The sequence below is a fragment of the Tauraco erythrolophus genome, chromosome 9, assembly GCF_009769465.1.
Source record: "Tauraco erythrolophus isolate bTauEry1 chromosome 9, bTauEry1.pri, whole genome shotgun sequence".
NCBI classification, from domain to species: Eukaryota; Metazoa; Chordata; class Aves; order Musophagiformes; family Musophagidae; genus Tauraco; species Tauraco erythrolophus.
The window spans coordinates 12,688,579-12,703,266 of NC_141473.1; the positions used below are offsets into that span (position 1 = coordinate 12,688,579).

The following is a 14,688-nucleotide window of genomic DNA, read 5'->3' on the forward strand; positions in this document are numbered from 1 at the left end:
GAAATTGCTCATTAAAAGCTAGATTTTTCATTCTGGTCCTCAGATCAAGTCATACCTTCAACCAGAAATTATTTTCTGAAAGTCGGTAAGTCAAGAGAGAAAGTCAGTAAGTCAATGAGAGCTGGCCCTAAAAAAAAAAAAGGTTAAAAAGCTCATTAAAATGTCTGCAAAATGTATTTTTTTTTTTAATCAAAATGAGACATTTTCTGAAAAGATTCTCCAGTAATTCTAATCATCACCTAACCTTGAAAAACTTAGGGGGGGGAAGAGATAAAGTCAAATCATAGAATCATAGAATATCAGGTTGGAAGGGACCTCAACGATCATCTGGTCCAACCTTTCTTGGCAAATAATAAAAGGGTCCTAAAAACTGGCATAAAATGAACAATAGGAAAACCCAGCTAGTAAATTGTATCATGAAGTCGTAACGATTAACTGTTATCAGTGCTATTGACTTTTTCATTTTTACTTGTTTGAATATTGCACCCAGACAAGCAAGTAGGAAAAACACAAAAGAAATACCACTCCATACTTGAAGAAGATCAGAGAACTTTAATGATGATAGGGCTCGAACACTTCTTTGATGAAAGGCTGAGAGAGTTGCAGTTGTTCAGCCTGGAGAAGAGAAGGCTCTGGAGAGACCTTGTTGGAGCCTTTCAATACTTAAAGGAGGATTACAAGAAAAATTGAGAGACTCTACTGGTGAAGGACTGTAGCCATAGGACAAGAGGTAGTGGTTTTAAACTTAAAGAGAGTAGATTTATATTCGATATAAGTTCTTTATCATGAGGATGGTGAGACAGTTGCCCAAGGAAGTTGTGAATGCCCCATTCCTGGAAGTGTTCAAGGTAGGAACAGATGGGGCTTTGAACCACCAGATGTAGTGAAAGATGTCCCTGCCCATGGCAGGGGCTCAAACTAGATTATCTTTAAAGGTCCATTCCAACTCAAACCATTCTATGATTCTAAGATGACTGTCTTAATTAGACAAAAAATACGGCTCAGGGTTTTCATGCACTACATAGGTGTAACAGGCTGATTAGAAGTAAAAAACATATAGTATATCTCATTTCCAGTAGGATCATGTGTCCATGATGTTAATGATTCCCTGAAGAAATTACGGGAGATACATCTCTTTGGCAAGAGATGTTACTATGCCTCCACTCTGTCTTTGTTTTTTTTTTCTGAATATGAGAGGGAGAAGAAAATGGATGCAAACATAGTAAAAAAACAGCCAGCCAACCTCTCCTCTCAAACAATACAAAGATATGCACACACACTGAAAGGGAGAAAAAGATAAACTGGTAAGCAGCTGGGAGGACAGATGAGTAGATAGGGCTATATTTGTGTTTCTTTTATGAGCAATAGCAAACAAAGTTAATCTTCAGAGTAGAATTATAAAGTATATATCTTTTCTTTTCCAGAGGAGACTACAGACTGTATTTTAAAATCTCTGACTGTGTTCATTGGGGCAGCTGAAAGAGCTGAAAATCAAGGGGAAAAACGTGTCAAAGCCTTGTTAAAAACTTCATTATATTCAAGCAGTTGGAGCAAGCCGAGTGAACTGTCCCAGTGTTCTTGTCAGATCTTGGCTTGGTGAGATTTGCACGCCCACCCAGGTGGGCTGAGGCAATTTAAATGGCGTGGTATCTGGACTGTTTACAAATGATGCTGTGTATTGCTGAACAAGACCTTTTAATCACTGCAGGGCAACTGCTGGAGGCTGACAGGGAAGATGCCAATCAAAGGGCATTGTGACAGCCTGTCCAGAAAATCATCCGCTTGATCTAACACATAAGCCATACACGATGAGTTGAAGTGTACTAGAAACTTAATTGAAAATATATCTATTTCATAGCTTAAATATGGTGGAGATGGGCACGTGCCAGAGGGGCACATCACAGAGGGACCCATGACAGTTTTCAGGAAATCTGAATAAAGAGACTGACTAATGGGGAATAGCAGGAGTAGTGAATTTTTCTTGATTTCCCTCTCTTGTTTTTCTGAGTTGAACACCACATGTTTGCTTCCAGTTGAAGTTCGGCTTTGGGAGAAAGTCAGACTGAAGGTCCGAGCCTCTATGACACAGGCTGCTATTACCTTGCTAATATCTTCAGGCAGCTTCATGGCTGCCAGCCTAAAGATACAGATGAGCTGTGGGTAAGCAATGCTGCTAGAGACCAGAGTGAAGAGCAAATCTGCAACTGTGCCTTTCCTTGGCCCTTACCATGCTTCTGCTGCTAACATTACTGATGGTGAGTGACACACATTAGAGCACTTTGTCACCATTCAGGGTCCTTGCCGTTTACCATTTCCTCACTGTAAAGGTCAGTGTTACATCCCGCTTAGCGAGAGTGCAAAGCAGTGTACTCTGGGTTGGCAATGTTCACTGAAGATCCCACTGGCATTTAGAATGATTTAGTGAAAACCACTGCTTACAGTTCTGAGACAACTGGACCCTGGTGTAGCTCTATCTGTTTGCTATAAATGGAGGCTGAAATCTCTCAGATTTATCTTGGGAATTAGGATTTTTTTCCTGTCTGGCTTCAGAGATACAAACTTGCCAGCCCCGCTAGGGTCAGCAAGGACAGAAAAAAAGACAGGCAGCATCCTCTTTCTGTTGCTGTTAAAAGCTCATTTAGACTTTGTGGATTTGTGATAAGTTTTAGTTATTAAGAAACTGAGATCCAAAATACCTATCTTTCTTCCCTGGACAAGGCTGAGAAAATTGCCCAAAGTCACACGGCAGAGGCTGATATCACTCTGGTCCTCTTGAGTCTATAATAACTAGATCCTCTGGTCCCAGTAGTCTCTTGAGAGAACTTGTTACTCATAATCAAATCAAGATTTGTCAGAACAAAATATAACTCCTTAGACCCAAATCCTTAGTTTGGCAGAGTTCCATCACGTGAGAGAAAAGATATTCTCAACTGTGTTTGATTATCATTATCATGACTATCTGTTTAAAAAATGGGGTAAAATAGTAGCTTGAAAGTTATCCTGAAATTCATAACTGAATAGAATCCTATCCATTTGCCTGACTGTCCCCTTCCTCCTCTTAGAGTCTTGAACTCCAGTTGCGAATAGGGAGAAGAGGTGTATTCACCTAAATAAGCCTTTTGGGACTGAGAGGCCCCATTCCGATTGATGTGTAGGTTGGTGTGTTTTGGTTTTCTCAGTTCAGCTGATTTATCTTAAAAATTCATCCCGAGATTCTTTACAAATCAGTACAGACTCTCATGAGCTTCAGCTTTTCTCTCATCATCCACTTCCTCCTGTTTAAGATCTGCAGAAGTAGGCAAGTGTTTATATACCAGATTCAAAAGCTTAATTTGGGGGTTACTCAGTCGTAGGACCGAGAAACATGTCAGACTTCAGGCATTGGACTAAGCAGCTGGTTTCTCTGTATGCACCTATAAAGGGCAGCCCTTGAGAGGGTGAGGCAGTTGCATAGTAAAGTTAGCTGTGGACTTGTCTGGATCTATGTCAGGAAGGTTTCACTGCTACTTCCTATTGTGTGTTTAATGAGCAGTATACTGCGTAACCAGAGTTGATTTTGCACTCTTGCTGTAAATGGCTTCCTGGCCTCCTCCATAGCATATTGACTGGGCCACAGCACTACAAGCTGCCAGAAACATGCATCTTAACACAGTGGGAAACCGTGATCCTATTAGACTGTACCAGCAGAGAAGCAGTAAATCAGGTAGGTTTGGTCATTATGTCAGGGACCTGCATTCAGAGGCTATAACTAGAGGGTAATTTCCTCCTTCTCTCCCTTCAAGCCAGTATGATGTCTTAAGTTTCCTGCAATATATGAAAAAGAGATGTAGGACAGGAGGACTATCTTAAAATCAGGATCTAATCCTGGTAACTGAATTTTATCCACTGAGTTCAGATCCTCATTTTAAGACATTCCTCCCGCTCTGCATTACTAGCAGTAGATACTTAGCTCCCTGAGAATTCACATCCATCTATTTCAGAGTTTTAGCCAAGTTTCCTCTCTGGAGCTTCCCTCAGAGAGCTGTGGTGTTACTGCAGTTGGGGAAAAGACTCAGTTTGCTACTGTCCTCAAAGCAGTGGGGTATGTGGACATCATGGAGTGGAAGGCTGTGGATAATCCCACTCTGTGGTTGCAAAGAATGATGGTGAGAGAAGAAGTGACTCCACGTGGCCTGGAAATGACAGCGCTACTCCCATTTACCTACTCGTCTATTTTAGTGTTAGCAGCAAAAGCCATCTGTTTTTCTGGGTCAGCGTTTTGAGGTGGCACAACTAGGAGGAGTTGGCCTTTACTCATTGCACTGATATTTTCCATCAGTTCTAGAGAAGAGGTGACAAACTGAGTAAAGAATGCCATACGATGGCTTTGGACCAGTGGCTGCCAGTTGAATTGCACAAAATTGTATCATTTCATCTAATTGGACAATGTGGGAAAGAATAGTGCAGAGATGTAGCAGGGAAAATCTAATTAGATGATTGTCGGGGCAAATTTATTGGCCAGGTATAAAGAAATGAAGTGCTGATTTATGCCTGTCTGGAATCTGGCCCCTTGTTTCTAAAACATGTCAGGAGAATAAGATGATTAAGAGATGCTAAAGCTAGAAAACAATCTTTAAAGTGTGTTCAAGGAATAGTAAAATCTGTAAAACTTCACATAATAGGGACTGGTCTAAAGAAAGCACAAGAATTCCCTCCCACAGTTAGCTCCCTGGGGCAGATTCACTGACCTCTGCAAGCATAAAAAAAGGAACAGAGTATCTGCAAAGTCCTCATGTAGTCAATATAGTAGTAAAAGAAAAAGGAGCCTGGAGGACACTCAGGCTCTATTTTTGTCTCTGCCACATAACAGCTGTGTGATCTTGGCCAAATCAGTGAGGTCCCTGTGCTCTTGACTAATCAGTGGAGTTTATCTATAAAGCTGAGACAAAAATTTTCCTCAACACTTATTTCTGATTTGGTCTACTGGTCTTGTACTTTTCCATAGGTCTTGAACAAATCAGTGGCGTGCAGGGAAGGTTACTTAAAGGTTGATTGTCAAGTACGTCTGTATCTTTGGGCAAAAAGCTCCCTGTTCAGTGCTACATGTTACTATTTTTATGAATGGCAATTAGGATTTAGAGTGTTACAGAAGCATCAGTGGAACCAAATAATTGATGCTACTGAGGACTCCATGAACGTCATCCTCTGTTGTTGTTTTCATTCTGTCCTTTAAAACAAAACCAAAAACCTGCCATTCACTAAGTTGGACTAAGCTGTCAGTTTTTTTAACATGAAGTGGCAGGATGTGTCCCAGAGGCAGCGGGGGAGCTGATTTTGCATTGGCGAGATTTATGATAAGGGATTCGCTTGAGTGCTGAGGCTAAAGGAAGATAAATCCCCAAAGGCAAATTCTACCAATAATTGAATTACAAAGCCATTATCATGTGCCGAACAGAGAAACTTTATAGCCCTATTGTGACAGGATAAAGCTTGTTAGAATATTTATGTTCATAGGACAACTTTGGCATAAGGATCTCTGAGAGTATGTTCTCTCTTCCACAGGTCTTTTGCAGCTCATTAGTCTTTCTGTGTAATGTAGTATATGTGGAGGTGGAGGTGTGCTCAAATTGAGACTGGGAAGAAGGAATGTTGAAGGTCAGGAGACATCTCAAAATAAGTAACACGTTAAGCACAAAGCCATCTGCAGATTGCAACCGGAGTCTAGTGGCCAGACGGAGAATTGGGACAGGTTGCAGGAAGAGGAAGAGAAGGCATATAGAGAAATGAGCGGTTTTATTAATGAGGAGTGAAACTGGATTTTCCAAGCGATGTATCGCTTTTCTGTTTGGTATTACATTGCAGCCACTTCTAATGGACTCTGAGTCAGTGCTGATAAGCTCAAAATGGCCAAAACTGTGGGGATCTCATGCCACCCACTTTGAAAGTCGTGCTGATATCTCTCAGTTATCTGCCATCCTTTGCTGCATGAACAAATCATACCTCTTTCCCCCAAAAAGAAGGTGAGGGATGGTTGTGGGAGTCCTCGTTCTGCATTTGTTTATTTCTTCTGAGACATGTGAAAGCTGCATAGCATCTCTGTCCCTATAAAAAGAATGAACCACATTCACACTGGTTCTGTCTGTGAAAAGGGCATAGCAGCATTTCTGTTCTTCCAGCTGTTCATTCTGGGCCATTTGCATTGAAGATTCTCTAAAATAATGTTATCTTTTATTGCTTAGCTTAAAATACCTTCTATCTTGGCTGCTGTGAGCATGTATGATACAAGGAATACACATGAGAAGTTTGCCATCAAGTTTCTTGTGCAGGTAGTACTAGAAATTATGTGACTGTATCTAAAGTCAAGCATCCAGAATCAAACGCACCCGAAGCTGCTTTGCAGAATGCACAAACCCTTGGGATGGAGACCTTATTGTCTGGTGCTTTGAGTTCTTTGTTTATGAATAAAGGTAGTTTGAAATTATATATACCAAGTGGAAGCTTTTGCTATCTTCACAATGATGCCTTTTTGCAGTTCTGAGTGGTCTGACCGCCTTGCAAGCCTCTTATATTCCCAGCATCCATAAACAATTGCTTTTGTCCCTAGAAGTGAAAAAAAATGGAAGAGGTGAAAACCCCAAGATAACAGAATCTCTGTTGAATTTCCTTGGCTCAGAAGAGCTGACAGACCAAGGAAGCCAAGGTTTTAGAAATGTTTCAGACAGAGAGATGGCAAGAGGTTGGTCACTACAGAAATATGCCAACTAGCATTTGCTGCGCAATGGGCAGTGCCAGGCTGCTTTTGTTTGTTTCAGTCTAGTTCTAAACCAGGGGATGATTCGAGGTCTTTTCCCTGTTCTGCTTCTCACAGTGGATATAGAATCTGCATTCAGAGCAATTACTGTGCCGCAGCCACTGATATCGATTTGTGAAGCTCTCAAGTGCAGATGACTACTTAGCAGGCTTGAAAGTGATTAAAATTTTAGGAAATGCTTTGTAATAGGACTGTGGAGATTCTACGTTTTTCATAAAGTGAACATCTTCTGTGTAAAGACAATGAGGTCACTGTCTTGCACTCTCCTTTGCTTTTTTAAATCCTCATTTCCCCAAAAGATTATTCATGATTTTTTTTTCCTCTTTTCCCTTTTCTTGTTTCAAAACATTCAGACAATTATACCAACAAAACACAAAAAAAGCTAATTGCAAAAATACAACAGTCACTGTTCAGCAGAAAGTGTTGTAAGCATATCCTTGGTGTACTGAAATTTCAGGGAGTATTACAGAAAGCCTGAGATTAAAGGGACGGACAAAGAGCATGCTGGCATTTTATCATAAAGTGAAAACATAGACCATGGTAAAGAGAAAAGTTTGTGGATGTATGAGGTCTTTGAGGATGGGTGCTAAAAGGGAAGAATAGAATTGAGAAATATGAGAAGAAAGTGCTGCTGGCGTAGCTAATAAAAGTTGCTCAGAATAGGGCATGGCAAAGTTTTGGACTGCTGTTTATTTTAAGATAAATTTCTGAGAGAAATCAATAACCGAGTGAGTCCCAGTGTGGTGTTCACCTGTACCTCTGTTCTTTACAGGGTGCTTGATCTATAAGCTATTGAATGCACAGCACTTCTCCGTGTTTAGCTTGGGAAGTGTGTGTTGACCAGGTTGCACTGGCCATGTGCACAAAAATAATGAAGCAGAGCAGGCAGTTGTATCAAGTTAGAAACACTGATTTTGAGGCTTCAGTTTTAACTAGGGCAAATCCAGCATGTAGTTTCCTTCTTCCACGTGTGAAGCTTGTATTTATTGATCACTCTGGTTTTGGTATAAGAACCTTCAAATCTGGTCATTAGTCAGAACTGGAATTTCTTTATAATTGGATTTATTAATTTGTTTTATACTGATGCCATGGGCTTAACACTGTTACTTAATAATACTCAGGCTTGTAGAAGTGCATTGTCCTGCTCAGCTTCCTAGGATGTTCTTTTTTTCCCCTCAACCAAATGAAAAAGCCAAGAAAACTCACTAATAGTGAAGCTGTATGCTCAGTAGTGTTGTGGTAGATCTGCTTGACACACTAAAAGTTTAAGATTTTTCATGTACATTCCGTAGTTCCTAACACGTTGTTTCCAGTATATGCTTTAAGAATTGATTGTCCTATGCGTGTGAAATGATATGTCTATTTTCCTACAAAGTGAATGTTCTCAGGTTCAGTGCAACCAAAAACATGGTATTTATCTCCTGTACATGCTCATTGTGGTCAATACTGTATTTCTGAATGTCTCCTAGACTTTTACATGCCATATAGTAAATAATAAAGCTGAGGTAAGCTATATAAAACATTACTGTCTCGGAGAGAAGGTGGCCCAGGACATTCTCTTTCCCTTTTACTTACAATCTGTAGTTTATTTGTAATTCATGTTTGTAAATGTAGGTAATAAATGTTTTTCAGGTCTGTTGTGTTACTTACTTTGGGACCTTTATGTAATCACATGTGGATGTCTAGTGTTGGTGTCCAGACATCATCTATTCAGTGGAGAGAAACAGCCCTTTCTAGGATAAAGTTTGTCTTCTTGTGAAGTCATATCTAACGCCAATCAGATGAACCAAGGTGCAAAACTGCATGTTTCTCCTCACTGCGTTCAAAGAGAGTTGAGTGTGATTAGCTCGGAGTTGAATATCTATAGTGTGTGATTGGGTAAGATGAATATTACTTTATGTGGCTTTTCAGGTGGTATGGAGGGATGTATGGAGAAATATCACAGGGCTATCATGGAACAAGACAGCATGATACAAAAAAATGAGACATTAACAAAATTCTGGTTAGTAAGGTCTCAGCAGAATTCAGATGGGAGTGATATGTTTCTGGATGTCAGCTGTGTACAGCTAATATTGATTTGAGCAGATATGTGTGTGTATTTTACCTGTCCTTTGCAACTGATTGTTCATGTTATTTAATGTTATGGGCCTGCCTGTGACCTTGTGTTGTCACAAGTAAATTAAGCCTGTTATATATCAAAGCAATGGAATGTGTATTTTTCTAAGAGAGAAAGAAAGATCTAGCAGAGGAAGATCTAGGAAGAGCTGGATATGGTTTTTGCCTCTGCCTCAGATGTCCTGTTTGACTTTAAGAACTCCATTAGGTTCTCTGGGCCTTAGTTTTCATCTTCGTTTGTTATCACATTTCTAATTTGCAGGGATCGGGAGATATCAAAAGAAAGGAAGCCCTTGAGCAAATGAATAAAGTTTATCACCAGTCATGTTTCAGCCATCCCTGTTCTGTACATCCTTGGGACAAATGATGGCTTAATTCTACATTGAGTTGAAGCTTCTGCCATCCTAACACTGGCTGTCGTAGTGTAAGACTGAGTAATACGCAGGTTGTTACTGCTGTAGCCTTCTAACTTTCAGGACTTGGTGAGTCCAGATATTTACATGCTGCTCTTAAGACATTTAAAAGTTTGATGTAAATTATGGCTCATATCACAAGTGAAAACAACAGTGACAATCATGTGCCATCCATCAGTGAGATGTCTCATTCTGAAATAACTGTCTTTACCGAAGAAGATGCAGTAGAGGTGTTTCTTGGGGTCAGAATAGCACTGTGAGGAGGAAACTCACAAAGCACCTGACTGTAGACTCCCAGGCTTTAACTAGGGCAACAAGGTCTTTGCTGGATGAATACCATTGTTGTGTGTCTCTGAAGAGACAAAGCGTTCAGATCTGTGGAATATAATCCTTGCTTCTTTGGAGAGTTCATATCCCCATGGGACTGCATCAGGGCAGGCAGAGGAATGCACTAACAAAGCTGTACTGTGTCTTCTGCAATAGCCCAGTTCCAGGTGTGCTTAAAGCCTGCTTGAATAAAAAGGACACATGCCAAATTACACGCTTAGTCCTTCTGCAGTTTTTTAGAGCTGTTTGTCACCAGCATCTATCTGTCTTGAACTGACTTGTAACTAGGAGGTATGGCATTTTGGCCTCTAAATCTGCTGATGATAGCAGGTAGAGGAAAAAGGCCCCTGGAAGGTGCTCCCTTCCCACCTATTTGATGTTGATTATCAGGAAGAGAAGATTTTAAATGGAAGCTGAATGTTTGGGAGAAAAAGACCTTGCTTTCAAGGCTCTTAAAAAAGGAGAAGAGGTGAAAGCAATGCTGGCTCAGAGTCTTTTCTGAAATTTTCCAGTCCCCAGCAGAGGAGAACAAAAATTCCAAACCTTTTCTAGCTAGAGAATTGTTACGGTTTATGTCAAGCAAAGCTCAGGATTAATCAGGACACAAATAGGCTTGTTAACATTTTTATAATGGTTATTAGTTAATGCAGATGATGATTAAGGGCTGGAGCTGCATCTGATTATAGTCAGTGGGAACTGAATTAAGGTCTAAATCACTGTTTGAACCTCACTTTTGATTTCCTAAAAAATAATGAGGCTTTGAATAGAACAGCATCTAATTTGTTTATTGCTGGAAATCTCACACATCTAGTGACTTGGAGGTCAGGCAGCTCACAATAAACTGGTTGTTTAGCCCTTAGCCTTAATCTGGGATTATTATGACTCGAATGATGGGACCAAGACCAGAAACAAAGCTGATTGTCGGAGATGCTGCTGAGGCTGCCGTACAATGGAATTAGTATATACTTGCAGTCAGTACTGCCATAATTCAGACTGTCCAACAAACTACTGGCCATTTGGATTGTCCCAGGGAGCCTCAAAGCCAGCAGTGCCAGTCCAGAGGAACCTCAGCAATGGAAGCAAAGCCTGAGTCCATAAACCCCTTATTTGCAGTACTCAATGTCTTTATGTTGTTGCTTGTTAATTCAGAGTGAACAAGCAGTCATTTTCTGAGTCAATCTCAGAACGCTGTTTTTATTAGATCAGAAGTGATAAAATGTCTCAGGATGAAATGAGTTTTTAGAATTTCTTAATTAATGAGGGAATATCGATCATTAAGAGTGTCAATTAAGCAAATGTGCATAAAATGTCCAATGTAAAGGAACAGCTATAATTAGTATGCTGGCAAACCCTATTATCCCATCAATTAAAGTCTTCTGTATCCCGCCTAGAACTGAAATACATTCTTCTAACCAAACCAGAAGTCACATCAAAATGTCAGGTGCCAATGAGAACAGAAACAACTCTCCAGATGGAAAGAAGTGAAGTAAAGGGGTCAGGAATAAAGAACTCATAAATACAATGGCATTGATTTGATAAAATGGTAGGGTTTCTTTCAAATTTTCAAGTTTATTTTAGGGAAAAATTCCAAAATGCTTTCAAAATGATCAGCTCTTACTTGTAAAGACGAGCTTAGGTCCAGCTCAACAGGATCTCCTGTGGAGTTAATCTCTCAGACATTCATGGTATCTGTTGTTTTTAATGCCTTTGTATCAATCTGTCTTCTACAGGTCTATGATGGGGTCCGGTAGAGAGCCTGATCTCGTGCACCTGGAGGCTAAGACAGTGGATGGTCGTAAGTGCATCAGCTTCCAAATATTGCGGTATTCTGGACACAATATCATGATGGAAATCTGACTTCTGTTTAGTGATTCACTCATTTAGTATGAAGGGTTTGACTGTTCCAAGGCAGGTCTGTCAAAAGAGAATTCTTTCCAGCAAGGCAAAAAGTTGGCTTTGAAAGCTGCTGAGAACATGGTAAGGAAGAATAGGTGATAAGCAGTAATTAGAGTTAGTATATATAGCACTCTTCTTTCTTCCTACATGATTTTTGTTCATGGGAACATGACATTGGAAAGAAGTTCCTAGGTCACAGTCTAGCTTCTGTTGTCTCATGCAGTACATAATATCGCCTTGTTCATAGCTTTACAGTTTTAACAGGCCAGGGATACTCTGCCTTAGGTACTACCTTTGAAAATACTTCATTTCTCTCGCATTAGAAACCTTTTAATGACCAGCCTAAGTGTATTCTTCACTGTTATTGCTGGTCCTGTCATTGTCCTTCACTTTCATCAGCTCCTCTCCCTCTCTGCTTTGCCTCTTGAGGTGCTTTTCCCTATTCCAGGAGTCTCCTTTACTTGCAACTCCAAAATATTCCCTTAATTGGCCATAAATTCTCTCAGGCACCCTGAGCCACCCACTAGCTTTTTCTCCTCCCACCCATGCTTTGTCAAGATTTATCTTTGAGCTCTACTGCCTTTGCATATCTTCATGGGTTTCTTTTCCACAACACTGGATTGCCTCAGGCAGGCATCACACTGAAAGCCTGGCTGCTATAGGTCTCTTCATTGTAATTCTGTATTGTTTCCTCTGTAAATAGCAGCTTTGCTGTGACAGAACAAGCAGATTTTTACCATTTGCAATATATAAGTATTAATGATGCAGTCAATTAATTCCTTAAAAAATGGATTTAATTCTCCCCTGAATTGTACCCCCAAATGCAGTGGTGTTACTGAAAATGTTTATTTTGTCATTGGAAACTTAAAACCTGTCTGAACAGGTAACTGTAAGGTAATCAGCTTTTTAATTCACGGAAATTTAGTATGAAAGAATTTTTTGAAAAGAGACAGCTGTGATAGAAACCATAAAGTTTTAAAGGCCTTTCCGTTTCAAGATACGCAAGATTAGTAAAAGCGAAAGAATGTATTATCTCTATTTCTTTTCATTCGTGATCTCTGATTATTGTTTCTCTTCTCAGTTTCACTTACTTGAACATAGTGGCAAGGCTGGGAACATGAGGCTTTCTATTTCTTGGGACATGCTAAATGAAAATGAAATAATCTGGCAGAACAGTGTATTACTATTATAAGACATTAAGAATTTGAGGTCATTGAGATGAAACACTACAATCAATATTTAAGGAGCTATATTCTGGTGATGCTTTTGAGGAATGTTCAGCTCACAGTGGGCACAGGAAGTGCCATGCTGCAAATGCATTGAATGGTTTTGTTTGAGTTCTTAGGCTGTAATAAGAACATTTTGCACAGCTGTAGCACATTTCTGCAAAAGGCTTCTTGAGTGCTTAACAAATTAGTAAGCTTTATTACAGCTTTTAAGGTAGAAACCAAAAAACAGGTAGATGAAACTTGCCTCACTGAGGAGTCAGGCATATTCGTAAAGAATTATGGAATAATAGATCAGAGCTCATCAGCCGAGCTCTAGTAACTGATTTATGTACTGATTTTGGCTTAGTTGTGAGGCAGCACAACTGAAGTTTCTCTGTTTAGGAAGTGACAGAACTACTAGTGTAAATATAGCGGTGGTGTCAAACCTTCAGCCAGTAGTGGCTCCTCTTGCAAACCAGTCATTCAGATGGAACTTCTGCTGATGAGCCAGGAGGTCCCCAGCTCAGCTCATTGGCAATGTAAGAAAATGTGTTGGATTTTCAGTAAGTGCATGCTCTGTTTAGTCCGTTGTTCCAGGGAGCCTTGGTCTTTGGTGAAGGACTACAGTGGGTAGCACGAAGCAGTAACCTTGGAACATATCACAACATTTTTTGCCAGAAGACACTTGGTAGCAGGTCACAAGATTTTGAAACTGAGACAGGCTAAGAGTCTGCACATGGTTCATTACTCTAGTTACTGTGACCGGCTTGGTATATTTAAGTCTCTTGGCTAAGAGCCTTCTTCTAAATCCTAAATCAGTCTCCTTTTCTGGATGAAGTAACTATGACCCTCCAACGGATGAACAAACCTTTCTCCTCTGCAATGAAGTAGGTGTGTCGCTACCAGTGCGGTGATGGGATGAAGTGTGCTGAAGTGAGAAAGATAGTTTTTTTCCAAGCTGAGAGTAATTTTCAAATAATTTTTCATGAGTTTATTGGTTTGTTTTTTTTAATGTTCTTGAATTTACTTATTTATACTTGTTTGAAATATCACTTTTGAGAGTTAACCAAGTGTAAAAACTCAATAAAGAGATTAAATTTGAGAAGGTAGACTTGCCAAGGCAGAGAGAAACAAGGCAGAGAGAAAGAAGGAAAGAAAGGGGAGTGGTATTGAAACAACCACACAATTTGTACAATAAAATAAAAGGTTCTGAAGTGGAAATATAAGGGCTAAGCAAAAACCTGCTGAACTCAGTACAGATAAGAAAAACTGCCTCATTCTTGTGCTGGTATCTTCTCCAGCAGAAGCTGAGTAGTACAACTGCAGTTTTAGGTGAGAAGTAGAAATGTCAGCAGAGTACACTGTTAGCCCAGTTTCCTGACAGGGCTTTTAAGAACATCTATCAGCAAAAATCTTAGTATTGGGTTTTCCCTGCTAGAACACCAATAACTCTTTATCTCTGCTCCCTGATTATGGTCTGTCTGTGCATCTTATTTATTGTGTTTATATACATAATGTAAAAGGTTTACAAGGACCAAAATAGGAGTCTCTTAGCAGGCATAAATCAGTATAACTTCAGTGGCATGTTGATTTACACCTGCTGAGGATCTGGCAAGCAATGGTGTACCTGATCTCACATTCTCCCTGCTTTTTTTTTTTTTTCCCCCTTAGGATCCAGAAAAGTCTTGTGAACACACTATGTGTCATCAAACTAGGTGCAGTTAGTTATGAACAAACTGAGTACAGACTGTGCAAGTTAGTTGTATTGATGAAGATAGATTTACAGGGCTAATCATTGCCATTTATGTTTTTAATCCTGTTGTGTAAATTTTGGGAATCATCAGGCAAATTTTCATCTCATCAAATGTAATGGTTTTGTTTATTTTTTAAAGGCTTCAGGCCCAATGTGAGTCAAGCTGGGACTGAGAGCACAGTAGTA

At 39.9% G+C, this 14,688-nt stretch overlaps 1 protein-coding gene across 1 annotated transcript in view; it reads left to right on the forward strand.

Annotated features, from left to right (window-relative positions):
- The window catches only part of SORCS1 (sortilin related VPS10 domain containing receptor 1), a 302,649-nt gene that overhangs the window by 205,676 nt on the left and 82,285 nt on the right, over positions 1 to 14,688 (forward strand). Inside the window, exon 6 of the mRNA XM_086616954.1 lies at positions 11,376 to 11,440. Within this exon, the coding sequence (XP_086473080.1) occupies positions 11,376 to 11,440 (65 nt within the window). The remainder of the gene's footprint in view (positions 1 to 11,375; positions 11,441 to 14,688) is intronic.